Source organism: Ammospiza nelsoni, chromosome 3 (assembly GCF_027579445.1).
Source record: "Ammospiza nelsoni isolate bAmmNel1 chromosome 3, bAmmNel1.pri, whole genome shotgun sequence".
Classification (NCBI taxonomy): domain Eukaryota; kingdom Metazoa; phylum Chordata; class Aves; order Passeriformes; family Passerellidae; genus Ammospiza; species Ammospiza nelsoni.
The window spans coordinates 47,034,875-47,056,834 of NC_080635.1; the positions used below are offsets into that span (position 1 = coordinate 47,034,875).

Here is a 21,960-nt window from a genome sequence, read left to right on the forward strand (position 1 = left end):
TAGCGAATTATACACTTGTCCTGGAAATTGATATGTTATTCCCTCATTTTCCAGTATAAGCACACAGTGGTGGGTTCTGAATAAAGAGGTAGAGTGAGTGAGAGAAACTGGAGGGAGGGAGGGACAAAGATCACCAGTCCTTGTTCCAGTGCTGATCCAGCTAATGGGATGTCCAGAGTCCTGGAGCCATGAATAGTCAATGAAGTCCTGGAGCCTCATGGGGGTACTTATTTATAGATAAGTTTCTTGCTTTCTATGCAAATCAGTTGTCATGCACAGTTCATTCCTCTAGACCTTTCTGGAAATAGGTTGGAGGGCTTCGGGGTGTCTCTGGTGTCTTGATCCCCCTCTGCTGGGTTGGCTTTTGGTCAGCAATCCTTTTTCTTGACCTCATTCCTGTATGTCCAACTGTGCTAATCTCCAGGAGCCAGAACAAGGATTTCTGTCCCAGAAAACTGCTGCCCTGCCCCTGTAAGGCCCCCTTCTCCAGCCACATCCTGTTACTTCTCACAGCATGTTATTACCAAGGATCCTTGGTTGGCAGCAGAGCAATTTGGCTCTTCATGTGTGAGACACAGACATTAGTCCCTTATCTTCAGGGCTTCTACAGCTGTATTTTCACTCCACTGCAGCTAGTTTGGCATCTGTGAGAAAAGGGGGATAAAATATCTTCATAATCAATGGTTATTAAGATTTAAGAAGGGAAAAAAATAAAATTAAACAGTTGGCCAGCCAACCACATCCTCAGAAAACCTATACTGTAAGTACAGCGAGTTTCTCAAGTTTCCTCTCCTAAGTAGTTCCAATGGGAGAGGTCAGGTTTTTCCTTCTCTGTTGTTCAAACATCAGGGCACAGACCTGTATCTGAAAATGTAAGTGAATCAAAGTTGGCAATGAATCAGTGAATCATATGGCAAGCATCTTCTGAGTACTTTTTTCAGCTTTTAAGATGTGAATTGGATCATTACATTCTTTACTCTGGCTAACCTAATTCTATTTTTTCTTATCTCTTTTCTGTTAAATAATTTTGCCAGTGTGGCTGTGGTTGATACAGCCTCCTGGCACTACAACAGTAGCGCTATAACTTGAAAAATACGTATATGCTTCCTGACATGAACTAACAGTTTTAGTTATCTGTTTTTTCTTTTTTCCTCCAAGTGACTCACAAGGGTTTTCATCAGTGTGATTAGTACAGTGTAAAACTCAGCAACCTATGCAGAGTAAATATTAAATCTTTCTTCTATGCAATGGTTGAATCCTGGCATTGAAAATTATTTCTTCTAGAATCATGTAATTTTACAGATAGGAGTCCTTTTCTGGCATTACTTATTTCTCCTAACAATGATATAAAATTTACATCAAGTTGAATTCAAAAACCTTAGAGCTCTTTGTAAGATAGTCTGTGAATCACATGCTGCTCTTATGATTGTAAAAACAACATGTATGAAAGTCTATTTTAATCACTGATTTTAGCCCCCTAAAGCAAGACATTTTGATGGCTTGATTTTGGTTTTTTTTTTTCTATTTTGGAAACAAAAAAGCTTTGTGACCTTTTATAATCCTTAAACTGATCAAAGAAAACCCCAATGTGTACGTGGTTATTTTGACTTTAAAATAAAATTCATATTGGCGCCTACTACGTCAAACATTCAAATAAAATACAAATTCTCACAGTTTTAACTTACATCAAAGATGGAAATGATTGTGTGGTTTGGAAACCAAAGCAATTCCAAGATAGACACAGTTTTTATTTTACAGTGTTTTTCATACACTTAGTAACATCAGTGTGAAGTAGAGTGTGCATTCTAATGAAGAAGGAAGACTAGGGGAACCATTTAGGATTAAATTCAACTAGGTGATAAAGTTACAATTGTAATGGGTTTATACAGCAGAAGCAAACTTTAAGAATAATAAATTTGCTCATTTTTGGATATGTGTATAGACTACAAAAACTATTTCTTGAATATATTGTTAGTAATGCCAAATATCTTGTATATTATCCTGCATAATATAATAATACTTGTATTTTTTTGGCAGGTTGTCAAGTTGTTAAGTAACAAAAGATCTCAAGCTGTTGGAATATTAATGTCTAGCCTTCATTTAGACATGAAGGACATTCAGCATGGTAAGTGAAATAACTATTGATTATTCTCAGATCACATAATTAATGATCTGTAAATGCCAAATATTTATATCTTTTGAGATATAAAATAAATTGAGGCCTTTTTTACACTATTTTTTCTGAAAAATAGCTTGTTCTGGCATTTTTATTCCCCTTTCAGCATCAGCTGTTTAAGTGGTATATAATATAGACACTGAGTTTTGATTTTTCTTGAGGAAGAAATGATGTGTTGTTTATTTTAATTCAGAAAACCTTGGGGACATATCCAGAAAAGTGAATTATAGTGTTTAATTTATTTGTTTTATAAAATAGTTCCTATATTTGGGTTTGCACAAACTGTGGCATTCTTTCATCTGCAACAGCATTTTTTACAAAGCGAGATCTTTTAGGGGAGCGTAATACTTTTCACATTTATGCTAAGAGACAGTAGTGCAAAAAGGTGAAAAGTGGAATTGCATTTATATTCAGAGCATCCCTTATGTTTCCCAAAGGCTTTGGATAGATTTGAAGCAGATTGAATTATCCTGTGAAGTGCCAGCCTATCTATTAAATAAATGTGGTTTCAAGTATAACACAGACTTCATAAATCACAAAAACATCTTGTGAACTTTCTAGGCTACATATTTACAGCCATGCATTCAGTTTACTATGATTTGCTTATTTTGCGAAATTATTCAGAAATAGAACAAATTTGAGAGCACTCTGTCAGCTAGTGAGTAACTCGTAATCACAGTTTTAAGGTTTTATTAAACTGTTTTAATGGTTACTAGACTTCCTCAAGCTGAAGCACTTAAGATGGTAGTCATAGAGCAAGGCGCCAGTGCTGGCGCCAAGAAGTACTTGGTATTTCCAAAGCTGGCAGATGTAGTTCAGTTAAGTCATAGAGCAAAATCTGAAAACAATGATATGGTCCTTTCCTTCAGTCAAATATTCAACTTGGTTTCAGTTAATAATGAGAACCTTATGAAAAAAGGAGTCCGCCTAACATCTGTGTCTGTGGTAAAGCCAACACAAGTTCATTGAAAATTTGCTTGCTTAACATGCAACACTAACAATAACATGGCATGAATGTCAGTAGTTGAAGGGGTCAAACAATATTATTCTTAACCTTTATCCTATTACAATATTAAGCACACATGATCATCTAAGAGCTGTGTGCAGATTTTGGATATTCCTCTTTCAATAGCCATTTTCTAAAACCAAAAGTCTTTGCAAAAGGGAATTTATTAGCTCTTTCATTCCCTTGCTGTGCAGAAGTGATTAAACAAACACAAGAAAACTTTTTTCTGGTGGGGGAATTTGTGAAAATGATTGGTGCTAGAAGTCTCTTTATTTTCTTTTTTTTTTGAGAACATAGAATAGGCATGGAGAAAATGTGGTGAGGAGCAGGAAATATTTGCATGGTGGGGACAAGGAAAATAGAGATATTGCCCAGAAGTATTTTTGGCATCAGTCAGTCCATGCAGAGGTCTCTGAGTGATCTAACCATAGAGCCCATGCAGAAATTATAGAATCAAAACCCCAAGTATTTAGCTTTACCTTTATATATGCAAGGTGTTAATTCTTTATTAAAAATAAGGGTTTTACATATTTTTGAGTGTTAAAACATTTAGGATTTTCTGCTGCAATTTGAACATAATAACAAGAATATACTAACAAAAGTTCAAATGATGATCAAGTGCCTGCACTAACAAAAACAGCTGATGTATTTGCAACTTTATTATTTAAGTTGTATGACAATGAATACAGTAAAAAACGTGATCAGTGTTATTTGTCCCCTAGGCCAGGGGTAGGGTAGGCCTTTTAGTAGTGGTCTTGAGGTTTTTCCATGTTTGATGTACACTGACATATAAATTTACACATATCTCAGTACACTACAAGCAATTGTTTTCCATAAATAAGGAATGCAGTCAAATGAAACTTTCCCCCCACCCCCCTCTTAACAATTTGTGACACCAGGTAACTTATAGCTTTCTTGTAAATATTCCCTTTTTCAAACATAAAGCATACTTTTAGGATGCAGTGTTCACACAAATCACAGAAGTTTTTTGGTTTTTTGTTTTTTTTACTGGCCTCAGAAAGGCACCCACGAGGAGAGGGAAACTTTCAGGGCTGAGTGATATTCCATTTCTTGTTTTGCATGATATTTACTATGTTGTATTTTTCTGGTGCTTTTGAAAAATTTTGAAGTTCTACGTGAACAGAAGGGAAAACAATTATGCTGGGTACTAATCCACGTAATAAATTCAGGATTGCAAGTTTTAAATCTGATTGTGTTTAGTGAAGACTTTAAAGTAGCTTGAGACCTGGTCAAATGTAGTATTTCATGTCTTGTTAAATTTTTGTTCTTTGATTGGTGTTTTTGGTGTAATTTCATTTGCTTGTTAAGATACAAAATACAGATGAAATATTGTCTGCAAGAATATTGTCTGCATATCTGATCAGATGTGGCATTTAACAGAAGATCTCAGTATATTGTAATACATTTTAAATAGTTTTGTTTTATTGTATGGCTGTTAAGTGTCTGCTTGCAGAATTGCATTTGTCAGCTTCCAGCTTTGGAAATAGATTTAGTAAGATAAATGCCCAGAGACCGTCTGCTTTTAAAATATTTTTACAGTGTGGAAGGATTAGTTGTAATAATCAGAGCACATTTGTTCTGTACTCTAGTGTGTCTTTCTAGTAGTGCTTCAAAGTTTGCTAGATTAGTTTTTGTTGTTGTGGGGATTTTTTTAGTAGATTCTAATTCCTAACAGAACTCCCATCTATTTTATGCAGGCAAGGCTAGAACTGTAAGAAATGTTGGTCTCTTTAGTTTCTGTGCCCTTTCTCTGGTATTAGTATAAAAATGAATACTCGTGGTTCCTCTGATTTCATGCAAGGTCTTACTGATGTCTGGGCTTTTTTGCAATCATCTATCAACTATGCAAAACACTTTATCCAGGCGTTTTGCTTGCTTTTGTATTTTCACTCCACCACAAATATCCTTTATCCAGTATTATGTTCCCAGTGGAAATATTGTTGTATTTGACTGCATGATAGGGCCAAAACTTGAGAAATGCCAAACAAGCGCTTCTTACCTCTTTTTCCTTTATAGTTCAGATTTTCTTCCTAGAGAAAAGACTTGGGGTTTAACAATAACATTTTTGGCAAGGGGCATTTCTTAACATTTCAGAGATGCAAGTGTGCAAAGATTCTGGTGTATAGAGTAACCTATGATGCACACCTTATGCATTAAAATATAATTGTTAAGCCTGTGTCTGCATTTCAAGACTGTGTCTTGTAAATAAGGTATCTTTGTTCAAGCTGTCTGTCAACACTTGGAATATAGCAACTGTTTGACATTGCAGCCATGGTACAAATAATAAGTTTGTCAGTGTCTTCCTAAATGCCCTTATTTATAAAGATACAGTGTATCTTCCTTTGTGCTTACAACTGGTAATAAGTGCAGTAAGAACAGCAAAAAGTTCTGGGTGTGTATAAAAATAGAAGGAAAAAATTAAGCTGAAGATGTCAGCCAGGAAAAAAGGTAAACTGGGTGTTTTATGCACCTAAATATTAATTTATTACACAGTGAGATTTTAATCTACTATTTGTTACATGTATGGAAATTATTTCTTGGCACATGAAGGCATGCTTAGTTCTAAGCATGCCTTGTAAATGTTGAAAGTACAAGTTTCTCAAAAATGGCATATGCAGTTCTTTGGCTTTTGAAGTTGTCTGTTATCTTTTCCAATTGATTAAGTTTCTCTCAGCAAGGTTTGTCACTCCAGGGACTGTGTTGCTACAATACTCTTAACTATTTTTCTGTAAAAGCTTGCATAGCACCTTGTGGTTGCCTTGGCTCTTTTGGAAGTAATTTGGGGATTTATGCTTCTGAATTTTGGATGACTTTTCATTTTCTTCATTTAATAAGTCATTTTTTCCCTCTCTCTGAGACACTGGTAGTGTGCAGAATTTGATTGAACTACCTGTCCCACTCTGATATCTGCAGGGGGGAAAAAAAAGGGAAGGCCAAGACTGTCTATTACAGGCCTCCAAAAAGAATGAACTTGGAAAAATAATTAGAGAAAGGGCAGGAAGATTCACCTAACAGCTGGTAAAAACCGACCCTGTAATCTGAATTTAAGCTTATTTTACTAGAAGTTATATCTGCAGCAGAGTTTGTTCTGCTAACAGCAGTACAACTTTGAACAACAAACATATCTTCTGCCCTGAATTCAAGACAGATGTGCAGGAAGTGAACATACTTTACATGTTAGCAAGAAAAAGAAATGTTTATTCTTCGTATTTGACTATTAGTGACAAAAGAAAAGAGAAAATCTTGGGTTTGTTTGCTTACTTGACCACTCATGCTGACATGTAGAAATGATGAGCAAGGAGAGACTTTGTCAGAGGTTTAACTAAATTATTTCACTAGAGAAGGATGATAAAATGTCTCTTACACTGCATTATTTCAATGTTCTGAGCAGGATTATTAATGTATTGAACTATCACGTAGTCTAGGTCCAAGAGATGCTCAAAATGGAAAGCAATCAGGAAAGAATGACTGAACATCTGGAAAATAAGACTCAGGATTAGTTTATTTCATAGAGAGTCCAGAGGTGATCTGAGTATTATTTATCCTAACAACGTGTGTGCACAAGCACAATTATTTGAAACTTATAGTGCCCATTCTTCACAAATATTTCAGTACCTTCCTAAAAGACATCTTACTGATTAAACAAGTTATGAAGACAAAACAATACATGATTGGATCAAGTTATCCGGCCACTGTTTACTAGTATAAGTAACCTGCTGCCCAAATTTGTTATTTCCCGTCCATTTAAGTTATGGGGGAAAATGTTGGCTGTAGGAAGATATCCAGACCTTTTTTCTGTTAGGCGGCAAGTCTGTATTTCTTTATTAAATTAATGATAAAAAAAGTTCTTGCAATCAGTGCAGGTTAATTACAAAGTCTGAAACTTTACCTGTCACTTCAGAATTATTAGTAGAGAACTGAAATTGTTTAAATGTTTCTCTTTTCTTCCCCTCTGATAGCCATTCCAACACCTATTTAGATTCTTCAGGGACACACCCAAGTAAAGATTGGTTTGATTCAGCAGTTTTTTGTCTAGTGTACTAGCACCTCCTCAAAACTTCACACCATAATTCTGAGTCCTATTTCTCTGCTTCCTCTTGACTATGTGCTACCATATTCATGACATTATGCCTGCTGTTAGATTGTATGATTACACATTTTATTCACTTATAATTACTTTACAAGCTCCTATTGGGGAATTATTGGGAAGAAAAATACAGGAATATACAAAATTACTTTTATAGAATACAGACTAGAGTTAAATTAGAGCGTCACACATATGTATTGCTGCAGCTGTTTCTATTGCTTTGATGCTGTTACTATGCCCTGGTGTTCTGTATTGAGCAGTGATTCTGGACCCCTTGTCCAGCCCCTCCTGTCAGACACAGCTGGGGAGGAAGGACAACAAAAGTCCTTGGGGACAGGTGGAGTTTCCAGTGCAGTTTCCAATGGATGTGGCATAAACCCCTGAGCTGTGCATAAAGGTCCTGAAAACCAGCTCTGAGTATTTAAGGCATGTCTCTAGTCCTCTTTCTATCTTCTACGATTTTCTGAGACTTAGTTTACAGCGAGCAGAGGTCAATAAAGCAATAGCAACAGCTGTTATGGGGAAAAATACTACTTCAATTATAATTTTCTTTCAATATTTGTACAGTAAATCAAGATAATGAAGGACAGAAATATTAGTATCATCAAGAAAGGAACTGAATCTTTCATGTCATATGATATTTACACCTAAAACCAAATTTATAGAATTATTACATTTTTTTCCTATAGTACAAAATTCATTTTAAAGAACATAAGTTTAGAGTTTTAAATGAGGAAAATAAAATTGAATTTTCTTCACAATATTTGAATCAGCAGAGACTAATTACTGCCACATTGCACAGTTTGGATAATTAAAGATTTTTGTTGTTGTTAAGAACATATGAATGTAATTTAATAGAGAAGTTTTGTAAGAAAATGTAACTGCATTGTCTGTCTGTTGTTTCAGTTGAAACCATGAGTTTTTTCTTGCAAGTCTGATCTAACTTTGAAAGTTAGAGAAAAGTTTCAGGAACATTCTTTTCTCCCAAAAGAAACAAAAAACCCCTGTACTGTTATTTCTCGTTTGTGAACTGTGTACTCACTCGGAACAGCGATGATTACAAAACTCTTAGCATAAAAGCAACAAAATGTATCCTGTTAGCATTAGTACCATGTAAAAATTGAGTGGCAGGAGGGAGAAAAAGAGCACCTTGTGTCGCTGTTATAGCAGAAGTATTTTCCACTGGTCATACTCTTATACATTGCTGACCTACATAGAGGTTCTAGCACTATAAAATTAAGAAATCCCTACTAATTAAGACCTTCCAATAATATAGTTACATATTTTTTCATTACATAAAAAGGTTCAAAAGAGAAGGATGTTTGCCACAAGAGTGAGTTTGTGATTTTTCATGTGTTTGTTAGATTTGTATACATTTATACACACAAAAAATTTCATTCAAATATTAATGCCATTAATATGTATATAGCTACTAACAATTTAAATTCAAGGTAGTTCAAGTGGGGCCTTAGTATCATCACAAGAGATGTAGGTAAAATTTTTTTTTAACGTTCAGTGTACCTATAACTGTATTTTTGTGTCTTTTTTTAAAAAAAATCAATTAAAACTATATGTTATATTTGGCCAAGCAGAGATCTATCTAGCTTTGTACCTGATCTCCTCTGTAGATAATCATAAAATAAAAAGCTAAGGTGAGTGGCACTGACTGCTCATTATGTAATTTTCATAGGTGTCTTATCTTATTGAGTAGTTGGCTTCAAACTGTAAAGTTTATTTGGAACAGCTTTCATACATGTTATCTGTTCTTTTGATTTCTCCTTGTCACCACTCTACAGTCCATGATTCTTTTCTTCCCTTTGCCGAGGAGGTGACTGGCTGGCTCTGCATGCTGCTTTCAAGATCTTTGTGCACCATATGCCTGTGCCAAGAGGTCACATCATCATCTTTCAGGCTCTGTTTTTTCTGTATTGTTGCTGATAATTTGTTTGCCCTTCACTGCTGCTAATTTTTGAGCTTATGTTTTCAGGGAACTATGCAAAATACCTGAGTGTCTTTTTGGGGCAGCAGTTGCTAATTCTGTATGCCTCACAGGACTTTTACAGTCTGGGTTCTTTTTTTCCCCATCTACTTTGCATGTATTGACACTGAATATTTGAGAAATCCTTTTATATGTATTTGTGGTCAGCTTAAGTGGTTTAACTATCTGAGAACATTGACGCCTCATGCTCATTAAACAGGACAGAAACCTGTAGAAGTCCTAGTAAGGTTTCTTTGATGCAAATTTCTACTTTGAAATCTAATCTTTCATTTTGGTAATTGATTTTCCTTTTTTTTTCTGAGCAGGTTTTGGTTTTTTTGGTCTGTTGGTGTGGGTGCTTTTAATCCAAGTAGATGTTTCCCCTTATACCACAACGGCAAAATTTTTTCTGAAACTTTAGGAAAGGATACTGAGGAGCATTTTGCAAATTCAGTATTAACCTGATCATTCTTACCTGGGCCTTTATGGACACTTCATTTAAGCAGTTCTACTTAGTGAGTGCCTACTACAAATTGTGTTACCTTGCTTTCTCATTACGTTGGTTTAGCTGTAGATTCTTTAAAAAAACTGTCCTTTTGTATAACACATAGGCATTTTCCAGGCATAAAAATCAGACTGACTGGTTTGTAGTTTCCAGTATCATCTGAGGAATCCTCTTAAAATTTTTATTTGTATGTTCTGAAGCTTGTTCAATTTGAGACAGTGCCCAAAACATATCACTTGAGAAGTACAGAACTTGTCTGAGAACCCCTTTGACCTTTGCTGTGGTTGCGAATCCTTACACAAATAGTTTGTTTAACCTTTTCTGATTCTCTTTCTTTTGTGCTCTTTTTACAGCCAGATTATCTGCATGCCCAGCTGTTTCCTGTCAGGCTTCATACATGTGATGTGTTTGAAAGCAGTTTTATTACTAGCTTTATGCATTTGGCAAGTTGGGTTTAGACCTTTTTGTTCTTGTCCAATTTACATTGAACTTCCAAGACTTTGCTTTTTGTTTTCTTTGGCTGATTTCCACTTTTGAAGAGTATCTTTTACTTACAGGTGTCCCCCATGCTCTTATACTTAATCATATATGTGATTTTGAGGAGTAGGAATATTGAGGTTGGGAAAAGACAAGGGAGGGAAAAGAGTGCATTTCAATTTATCAGTTGACTTTTTTTCTCTGTGGCTCGAATGAAGTGTCTTCAAGCTTTCTTCTGACCTTCAACCTTTCTTTAGCCTTTCAACTAACCTCTCACTTTAAGCTAATTTCTGGTTGTAAAATCTAAATTTATGGTGTTACTCCTAAAAATCTTATTCCCTTATCCTATGGAGAAATTTTGTTCAAGGCTGGTTTGGCGTCTCCAATTGCTTTGTACTTTATTCAGAAGTAATCAAGCGTTACTCCTCTTTTGGTAAATCTGCCTAGCAGCTTTGAGTAATAACTCTCATGCTGTAAAATTTAGATCCGAATGATGACTCAAGAAATATGGCTAACAGATTAAACCTTACACTAGTATGTTTGCTATGTAGCATACCGGCTAACACAGAAATGGTACAATACCATTTAGGACTCATTAAGCTGCTTGTTGAGTGATCTGTAAGAGGGCACTGACTGTGTTTTTTCTGCTCAGGCGAGAACTTCCTCCATAAGGAACGCGGTGCATCTTTTACACCCAATTGCTTTATCTTTATCTTTAACTTCATACACCTACACTTCATACACCCGGCTCATGTTCCCTTCAGTATTCGCTGCCTCTCTTCCGCAGTGTAAACCTTCATGGCACCATGTACAGCCTTACATTGTCAGTGTCACGCTGATTGTCGTCCTCCCGTACCGCTCGGAACAGCCATCACCGCCACCAGCAAATACAAATCTTCCCTTTGCACATGTCAGACGACTCGCACACCACTCACACAGCCTGGCCTTTCCCGCTGAGCTCGGCTTACCTGCGCCGCCGCTCTGCTCGCCTCCCTCGCTCCGGCCCGCTCCGCGCTCCTCCCCGGGCGGGGCGGCTGCGGCCCCTCGCCCACCGCGGGCCTTTCGCCGCCTGCCCGCCCGGGCCCGGCCCCCGCTCCGGCAGCAGGTGGCAACAGCGGCCCGCGCTGCTCCTGCCGCCGCCGGGAGCTCGGCCGCCCTTCCCGGGAGAGCCGGCCCGGCCCGGCAGAGCGGAGCCGCCCGGGAGGCGCCCGGCCGGGCAGGGCGCTGGAGCCTGCGGCTGCACTGCCGCTCGGCACGGTCCTCACGCAGGGAATAGCTCCTCTAGACAGGGGTCCGAGTGCAAGGAAGAGAGAGCGTGGTTCGAAGATGGTAGAGTGGCTTGTTTGCTGTGTCCCTGCCTCATCCATGATGGGGGTAAGGAAGAGTGCCGGGGAAATCATGGTTTTTTGCTTAGTCTGAGTGCCCACTGCTCCCCATGCTGCAGTCAGTGTGTTGGTGTTCCTGTACCTGCCACTTTGAGATACCTGGATTTCTCCTACTTACTGCTTTCTCGTCTTTTTCTTGCTTTGTTGTTATCCCCCGGCAGTGAAAGATAGGTTAATTTCTCTTGTTCTGCTGTTTCACATGAAACCTCCCCAAGCAATGGGTGTGCAGTTCTGTTTCAGTGTAGTGTGTTTTCTGTTGTTAGTGAGGTTGCAATTGCTTTTGCTTCCTAAACACAAAACACAACTCAGTGTTACTGAGCTGAAACAATAGCGAGTGCATGCCCTAATCTTAAAGTCAGTAGGCCATAGCTAGTCATTATACTGTAAAAAACGTACATATGTGGTTCCAAATAACTTCAAGGGTTTTTTTTTTTCTTTTAATGTATATATTTTAGTTTTCTGCATACATGGGCATTTGGTTTTTGTTGTTATCCCAGCCTTTATTTCCTTGAATTAATACCAGCTTTTGAGAAATACTTTGGAGTGTGAAAAAGATGGAACTTAAACCAAACACAGGCATCCGTCTGCACTCAGCTATCACAGTATTGTGATTTGAATTAGTAAAGCTGTGTCATCTGTCATGTACCTAGCCAAAAATCTTTTTGCATTATTTTCATAATCCCACCACACTTACAACGTGGTGTCACAAGATCACAAGATCATTACATCACTTTCTTAGCATCTGTAGCTCCTTAGTACTCTAACTTCAGAATATTTGGTGAAAGGCTTAACGTGGCTTAATACAATGAAATCCCTGGTGTGTTTATCCAGACATCAGACAGGGCAGACATGTAGAATACTAGGCGACAATAATATGCTCTCTGCAGTGCCAAAAAAACCCCTTTAATTTTATTTGGAGAATAAATTGAAAGTATGTAAATTTTTTTCAGTGAGATACTACCATCATTTGACAGAAGGAAAGAGAAATTTCGATTTGAGAGGAAACCTCTCAAGTGTTTTGTTTTCATAGTTATTGACCAAGAAAATTTGCATTTTGGGTTGTGACTGAAGCTGTTGCTTGTACAGCTATTACAGGCAAAGGAGGACCTGCTTTGCATGATGGTTGAAACCCTGTATGTTTCCACACAGTGCGTCCTAATTCTGCTTGTGTGGATAGTGATATCACACACATCTGGCTTGCTGAAACTATAAACAGCGAAAACTTGTTTCTGAATGATAATAGGTATCTTCATGGCTAAAAGAACTTGCAGTACTTTCTGTTGTAAATCACCAAAGAGTAACAACATTCCATGCAGTATGTGTAAAATGATTTAAGCTTGCTGATGTTACAGAAGAATGGTAGAGAATTTCAGAGAGACGTAGCAAAAGGCAGACATGCCGCTCAAGTCTAGGGTTTTAGAAGGAACATTCTAAGCATTTGGTCTGGCTGCTAAATAAGGCAAGTTATGTAATATTGCCTGCTAATTTCTGCCTCAGGCTGTTAGTCCGTATAAATATGAACATTTTAGCAGTGTAAATGATCTTGAGTTCCAGCTGAAAATCTGACCCTTCAACCTTTTGCTTTCTTTGAAGTTGCTGAAAGTTTTGCAGTTGGTTTTGGTGAGTCTAGGATTTCATAGAAATACCTTAAGTGATGGAGAAGTCATATCCCATGAAACATTGTTCAAAAGGTTGATTTCTCTCACTTTTAGCACTTTAAATATGTTTTCCATAGTGAATTTGCCAGATTAATTTACAGATACCCTTCATTCTTTCATGCTTTTGGTCTGTGAAATTACAGAGCCGTCTACTTTCAGGTATCTTGTCATGCAGGTATGTAAACATCTAGCTTCTTAACTTGTGTAAGTTAAATACGTCAAGCAATTCAATAGAAAGACATTCTGAGGTTATGCTGCTGTCTCCTTTGTTGATCATTTTGATACTGCACTGGTTCTAGCTCTAGTTCAAAACTTACTTTAACTTCTAGCCGCTCCTTGAGAATTTTAGATTAGTCATTGATCGTGATTACAGACAGTGCAATCAAAGCAGTTCTTTGGGTGAGTTTTGGTCTGCTCAGCAGACCAAAACCAGCAGACCATTGCCACCTGGATTTCACTGAGGATTAATCACTATTTTTAATATCTTGCTTTTCAATGTTGATAAAGATATTTGCAGTAAGCTGGGAGCAGAGTCCTATGAAAGCCTAAGATGCTCTCTCCTTTGTGGTAATGTTTCAAGAGCAAGTACATTTTCAGATCTATGAGCTGGGCAGCTATTAGCTCATTTAGTGTTGATAAATAATATAATGAAAGTATTCTACATTGCCAACCAGACACACCAGGAGCTCCATTAACTATGCACTAACTGTGGGTAAATGAAGAGAAAAAAAGCTAAGATCCCAAGTTAGCTGCTTACTGCAGAGAATCTATTATTTGGAAAAAAGAAAGTGTCTTAGGTATCTGCCCTGATAATTTTATCAAATGCAGCAGTTCACTAGTGGATGGTTCCAGATAAATTTCTTCTTCTTCCTTCTCCTCCTGCATTTTGTTTAAATTTATAATTTATAATGAGCTCCCTAAAGCAAGAAATAAAAAGCATGTCTCTGTTTATGGGCTGCACTTCTCAGTGTTAGAGGTGACTTTGTTTGCTGTGAGCTATTCTTATAGAAATAGATTAGGTGGAATTTGAAATTTGGATCAGCAAATTTGAATTCTGAAAAATATTCACATGTAATTCAAAGTCTCAATTAGTTTGAAGCCTGAAGCCTCATTTGCATTCCAAGTAAGTCTTGCTAATTTCTTCCAGTTACACAATCACTGGTAAAATTAGCCTGGTCTTAAACCCATTGAAATCAAGATTGAAAGGCATTAGAGCCTGTATGGATCTAAAAGAAAAGTTTAACACACAGGAAATCCAAATTTTATGTCGCCTGAAAAATAAATTTAAAGCTACAAATCATGTCTGTCTTCAGACAGATTGATACGCAATGCCAGACCTACTGCATACATGCTTTTGCAGCTCATGTGTTTGTACAGTTTGTTTTTATAACATGCATTGTAAATACAAACTGACACATAAACATCCTCAAAGTATATTCTTCAGACATCATGTTCTAGTAGTCTGCCCCCAAAAAATATATACTTGACAGGTATGACTGTCTTTCTTTTGGGAACCCCTAAATGAAATGCCTGTGGTATGCTGTACTACCTTAACCAGAAATGGAAAAAATTTAGTACAAACTGATACTGAAATAAAAGCCACAGGGCATTGGGGTTTTTTAAAGCAATAATTATATTTTCTGTAAAAGAAATTCTTACATATAAAATTTACCTTTATGCCAATATTAATTTTTTATTGAAGTCTTGTTCTTGAAACACTAAAAATACATTTAAGGGTCAGGAACCGAGTGAACAAGCCCCTACTATAATCATAAAGCACAATTATATATTTTTAAACTTATTTAAATGTGTATTATATAATTAGCAGTTGTATACTATGTTAAGCCTTCAGTAGTGTTTTGGGAGTTATCATAGTAATCCTTTTCAGTTTGCAGAAAATCTTGAATCCTGCCACTCAGTCTCATTCCCTGATGAGCAGCCCCTGGCAGGTTCATTGAGACTGTTTGCTCCTCTGTGCACTGTAGTTTAAAATTCGCAGTATCTGGTAAAATGCCAGTCTTTTCTCAACCTTCCTATATCCCACACCCATGTTTTTTTCACCTGCCAAATTCAAACAAATCTTATCTAAACAATTAAGATAAGCATTGAAGTAGTCTCTATAGTCAAATCAGCAAACCTCTCAAAGCCAGAGCTGAAATACAATCTCTCTAAATTAAACAGTCTACAATGGCAATCATGTTTGTATTTAAACATTTTATTCTGAAAGGATTACAGCATTGCTCTCAGCTTTTTTTTTTCCTGCCTAGACAAGAAGGCGACACACTGAGTCAAACAAAATATATTTGTTCTCTATGAGCCGAACTTGCACACTTTTTGTAAACAAACTGTATAGGTGTATGAAGTTTGACTTCACATAATCGGTAACTGCTGTCCTTAACAAAGTAGGCACTTGTTTGAAATGTATGTAATGTAACTGTTTATATTAGCTGTGTACAGCTATATAAAATCTGGTGATATATTTTGTTTTATGTGTGAATATATATTTACATGTATGTAGAAAACCTCTATCGATACAGTTTTTATATTTGGGATACAAGTTAGGGAACAAGACAACTGTCTAGAAGTTGAATTATGTTTATAAGAGAAAAATCATGCAAAAGATTCAGTCCTTTCAATGAAGTCTACTTCTTTTGTTACTTCACGTTTTGCAAAACATATTCATGCTTAATTGATTCTTATTCTATGCCTTCCTAGAAATGCGGGTGCATGTTCTTGAAGGTATTTAAAACTCTTAAGTAATTTAAAAATGATCTGAAGCAACAGCTCAACTTAATCCATGGCTTCTGCTTGGAAATTTTGTTTGCTGTTCTGGTTTCTTACGCAAGCTTTAGATCAAGGTGAATTACTGCCACAGTAAAACTGTGTGCAAGCAGTTCTAAATGGTGTCTTGCCTCTGATCCATGCTATATGTACCTGTCTTGAAGCCCCAGTCTCCCTTGTGCTTTGTGCCCTTTAACGTTGTCAGGATGAAAACTTTGAGTATTTCTGAATAGACAATTCTATCACAAAGGTACTGAGGGCAAGGAGGTAAGTAATAAATAATATTAAGTTATTAATTTTTGGTAACTCAGTGCGGCCATACCCCACCTACCAATTTTCAGTGGGGGTGGGGGGGTGGTTTGCAAGTTATGCAAGTCATGTTTAAAAATTCTTTTATTTTACTTATTTTTTGAGGCTCTTTAAAAATTATGCTGTCATGACCCTTGTGGGATTGCCACAACTTACATTAGCACAGGGACACAAGATTTTAGCACTGTTGTGTAAACACAATATTTATTTCAGAGTCCCATTTGGGATTTAACTTTCTGCATTGGAGATTCACATTTCTTTTACTTAAGATAAAGAAGAATCCCAAGACAGTAGCAGTAGTTGTCAAGTTGTTGGAACTATTACAGATAAAAATATGACCTTGTAAATTTTAGATGAATTAGGTCAAAAGTGATATGGGGGAAAAGGAAAAAACTGGGGTGGAGGGAAAGGGAGGAGGGGGGCAGGATTGGGAGATGGGGGTTGGGGAGGAGGGGCCAATCAAGGGATATAAAGTTTTGAAGTCATGGGTTTTCTATGTAACCAATAAGAGACTGAAAGTTTTGCTGATCAGTTTTATTTTTTTTTAAATATAAATACTAAGTATTTATTGGGCATAAATCTGGGTTTATTTTGCAAGTAGCTTGATATTACATCCAAACATAATCTTCATAGGAGCAAAAGAGGTCATTGCAGTTTGATCACCTTCTTAGGCTCTTTTGGCCCTTTTGTTGATGAGAACACTGATGCAGGTGCTTTTTCTTCTACTTCTGAATTGAGCAGGTCAGCTCTCAGTCATTCCAATGAACCTGAAATTGTCTGCATTGAAACTTTTTTCCTGGTTTGCTTGTGTCTGTATGTCTCATGTTGCTTTTTCTTCCAAAGACACCTGTCTGAGAAGACTTCCATTCTGTATTCACAGACCAGTTCTGTATGTATTCTGTATCTATTTTTCCTTGTTTGTTGATAAAAGCATAAGTTGATCAAGCTGTATATTATCTGACTTGTTTCTCTTGTATCAGAGTTCTCCAATTTTTAAGGTTTTGCCAGTTTTCTAATGGTGTTGGATTTTGACTACTTTCAATTTACTGCCTGTACATTTTACTTGAGGAAGCTATTGTTTTTAATTAACTCAGAAATAATAATTCAAGGAAGATCATTCAAAGTGACACATTGGACGTACTCACTTATGTGCCTTTTTCTTCCTTGCAAATACCCTTTTTAGATATTTTAAAATAATTTTAAGTCCTGTGAAATCTGGTTGAATGAATTTTAATGGTACCATTGTGCCTAAAAAAATTACATAGCAGTTTTGAGACTCTAATTATATAAAGCTTACTGTTTCTATATTTCTATATATTGATACAGGTTCTTAATAACAACAGAATCAACTTTTTGTTGTAAGACTGCTTGATGCCTTTTCAGGTTTTTTTACTCTTCAGCTTACAGTAATATTCCTTGGGTTTGGATTATTTCAGTGGAGTAGAAATATCTGGAGATCAAAGTCCATAAGAAGTACCATGGAAGCTGGAACCTCTCAGTATCCTATAATCTTGCATGTTAGAGTCTCATGAAGGGCATAACAGCTGAGTGACCCCCAGATGAGTGCCACACACGGAACTGTGTGGTAAGAGCACTGTGGTTAGTTGCTGCAGAAACAGGAGGTCCTTCTCTCAGTGAAGAAGAATAGATCTGCCTTTGTATTTTGCTGTACTGACCATCTGTTTCTGCCATTTGTCAGAGAAGTTGTGAAGTCGTGCAGAAACCCCTGGTGTTCTTCTGGAGAAAGAGAGCAGATGGGAGAGTGAGGAGGAAAAGATGTGCAGGAGGAAAAAAGGAGTGGCCTCTTGAAGCAATACTGCTTGGTTTTTGGAGAGTCACGGAGAAGTCAATTGAGGTGGAAATCAGCAGGAAGGAGTTGGGTGGGTGGTTTGCTTGTTTGCAATCATGAAGGATGGATCTGAGTAGGGCAATACAGGTTCAGATGTGGTTTTAATTCTGCTACTGCTTCTTTATGAGGACTTAAACTGTAATCTGTTGTCAGTCAAGTAGTATTTGGAAAATGCTTAGTCAGGCTTTTTGGGACACAGTGGTGCTTCCAGGAGGTTTCAAGAAGAAGACACTTAATTTTAGATGGAGTCCAGAGACAGAAAAGCTTAGGAAGCATACTTGCAAAGGCCAAACAAATGGGGTGTTATTAATTTGAAACCTGCCCTGAGAAAAGGGAAGGCTAAGACTAAGAATTCAACTGAATACCAGTTTTCTGGAAATCATCCATATATGATTGTGCTAATGAGAGTTTTATGACACAAAAGTTTGATCCGAAGGGTCTGGTTTATAACACTTTTTTTTTCTTTCTGAAATTCTACTCAGTGGGAAACTGAATTTTGGCCTTTTCATTTTAAAAGGAAATTCCAAAGCTTTAGACTTCGAACAAAATAAGGTTTCCAAAGACTGGGTAGCTGTAAGAAGTTCTCTTTTTTCTAACAGCTTATGTGAGTGGTACTATTGGTGGATTTAGATTCATAGCCATAGGTATGAATCTAAATTCACCAATTTAGGTAGGTTAGCTGTTTCTGCATTGTCTATTGGCTTTGGTTTAGTGGCAACTGGTAGATCGTGTGCTCCTAGATATATGAATATCAACAGCAGTGGTCTGTCTAACAAAGGAAAAAGTACAGCAACTTTCTTTTATGGTCTTCCTAAAAGTACACTGCAGCTTTCTGCTGATGGTGTTTTCTCATACATTTCCTCTTCAGAATCATATTTGCTGGCAAGAAGTTTGATCTTCTTGTTGGCTTCATTACTATCTTGCCCTGAAGACTTGAGGGTTCTGATAATTTATTGTTTGGTTTATTTTTTGTATTTTGCTTTCTGTTGGTTTATTTTGGGGTGGTTGGTTTTTTTTGTTTTTTTTTTTTTTTTTTTTGTTTTTTTTAAAACTGTGTCTCTGTTTTGTCTTCTGTGTATATGGAAGAAGGTCCATCAGTTTTCAGTTCAAACATGCCTCTGAATATGATCACGTGCCCTAATCTCATTTTTTTACAAGCCACATATCCTCCTGTCAGGGGACATAACTTCTACACTTGCAAATCACTTGATATTAATAAAAATAGTAAATCTTTCTCTCTCTGCTTGCATTTTTCTTTTGTCTTTCCAGCTTCAATCTAATATCTAAATTGGCTTTTCTAATGTGAGATTGTATACATATATATATATATTCTAATTCAATTTATATAATAAAAATACAGAGTGGAAAGAAAATTGTTCCATTCTGCTAAAATTTTCATATTCTGCCATTAGATAATAAGATATAATTTCTTCACAAATATACCAGTTTAGAATTTCCATGTAGATTATAATGAAAACAGTGAAAATATCAGGAAAGCTGAGGAGCAGCAAGAGTTCCCCAAACCGTTTAATTTGGTTATAAATACTTTGAAATTTCTTCTTCTCTGTTCTTTATAGTATCAGCTAATCATTTCTGATTGATCCCCAGCCCCTCATTTTACTGGGTGGATTTTTTGTAGTCATCTGTTTACCCTGGCTTGCTTAAATAGAAGAAAGAAATTGTTGGTTTGTAATTCCGTTAATTTTTTTCTGTGGGCATCTGCACATACTTGGTTCAAATTTGATTTAATTATGTCTATGTATTTGTATATATACATAATTATATATATGGATCAAATGATTTTACAGTTTTAGGGCTTTAAAGTGGTTTAATTGGCAGCATTGGTAGTAGGAATGCAAGAAAATAACAAAACTGTGAGATCTTGACAGTAAGGACTAAATTTCTGGATCTGATGTGATTAAAGTTCTTTCTTTTAGAGCAAAAGCCAATAGATATTCTTCACTTTTATAGTAGTCAAGGCCAGAAAATTCAATGTCAGCTTTGAAAAAAGAAAAAATCACTTTCTAAACCAATGACATGGGTGAGAATATCTACCGTCTGCAAGACTAACACAAACCCTTCTCCAGTTGTTTGCATCAAAGTATACTGGAGCTGCAGCATGGCTAAAAATATTTTCATATGAGGAAATTAATCTTTGTCTGCGTTTTATCATTCTGTTGCCACCACATATGGAATCCTTTGGTTAGATGTTTGTGTAGTCATGCTGATTGTAGGGGGCATGTTTAACTAGTAAGCTTGGCTGCATAAGGAGACATCATTGTTTTTTTTTCCAGTTCAAATTGCCTAGATAATGGAATTAAATATGCAATTGTTCTGATTTATTTTGTCAGCTATTACGTTCTGTTTGGCAATGATGCTGGTTTGCCTAAGAACAGAAGCTCATATCCTCACTCCTCAGAGTATGGGGAGCATACCTAAGGTGTACATGGAAAAATCCTAGTGAGATGTTGGAGTGCTACTTATGAACATATGCAGGTTTAGATGAAACATATAGAAATATATTTCTCTTTGGAGGCAGAGACTTGAAGGATATATCCTAGGATCTAACTTCTCCATGTCCTTGTCTCAGACTGATTTGTTTTAAGCAGCTCCCTGAAGTATGTACACTCTTCTGCATACCTGTTTTGTTGAAAGTACACAGACCTGGCACCATTGTGTTTGCCAGGCGTTCTCTTATCTCCTGCAAGCATTCAAACAAAAGTGTTCTATTGCTCCCTGAGTAATCCGTGGGTGATCTTAACATTGAGCAAAAGTCAGGGCAGGAACTTATGTTGAATTTCTTAGCTCAGGAGTGAACAGTCTCTGGAAGGAAAGGGGGGTGGAGTAGGGAGAAGACAGCCACAACTCCAAATAAATAGTTCAAGGGTTGCAAGTGTGTCCATATATGAAAACATTGCATAAGCATAAAAGTGCTGAAATGTTAGATAGTATAAACTGAGTTTCATAGTATATCCTGGTTTTAATAAAGCTGTTTGTATGTAGCCTTTGATGTTAGTGTTTTCTTAAAGTAGGGCTCTCAAACCTATCTCAACCCAGTTTCTATTTGTGTGCTAATTTTAGTGTCCAGTTCTACGAGGCAAATTTGGTGCATTTTGAGGCATACAGATAGTCTGATTGAGCAACAGGGGTTTATTAAATATAATGTATCATACCATGCCCTGTGTAGAGGACATCTTTAAGTCTCTGTTGCAGCAATTATTACACTTGGATGAGGGAGGGAAGTTTAAAAATACCCCAAATAATTAGTAGCAGATTTTTGCATGTGCCCCCTACCCCAAAAGAAAACAAAAAACATGTTGCTTCCTGAACGGTTAACTGTTACATAGGCTGCTACATTGCTTTCTAGTAAGGGAAAAATAGAAAAAAAACCCACATTATTCCTGAAAAAGTAAAGAATTTTAAAATTATTTTTGGTTTAATCCTAAAAGTTAGCTTTGTGCTCTGCTTAGAGATACAGTGTGACCTGCTTAGTTTAATCATGGTCAACACTTTTTTGTTTATAATTTTCTTAAACTGCAACTAAAACTATGTCTCAGGCCTGGAAAGGGGAAACATGATAAGTGCCAGACTCAGAGTGCTATCTCTAGATGGCAATCAGAAACACATGAGTTTGAATTATATTCTGTAGTCTTTAAGTGTATACAGAATTTCTCTGTGACTATTAAGGACATGGATTTATGGGACAAAAATTAACTTGTTGCTGGGTC

The 21,960-nt window shown here is 36.7% G+C and overlaps 1 protein-coding gene across 1 annotated transcript in view; it reads left to right on the top strand.

Moving 5' to 3' along the window:
- Positions 1 to 21,960, top strand: part of FMN2 (formin 2) — a 154,360-nt gene that overhangs the window by 63,903 nt on the left and 68,497 nt on the right. Inside the window, exon 8 of the mRNA XM_059469064.1 lies at positions 2,038 to 2,125. Coding sequence (XP_059325047.1) covers positions 2,038 to 2,125 — 88 coding nt within the window. The remainder of the gene's footprint in view (positions 1 to 2,037; positions 2,126 to 21,960) is intronic.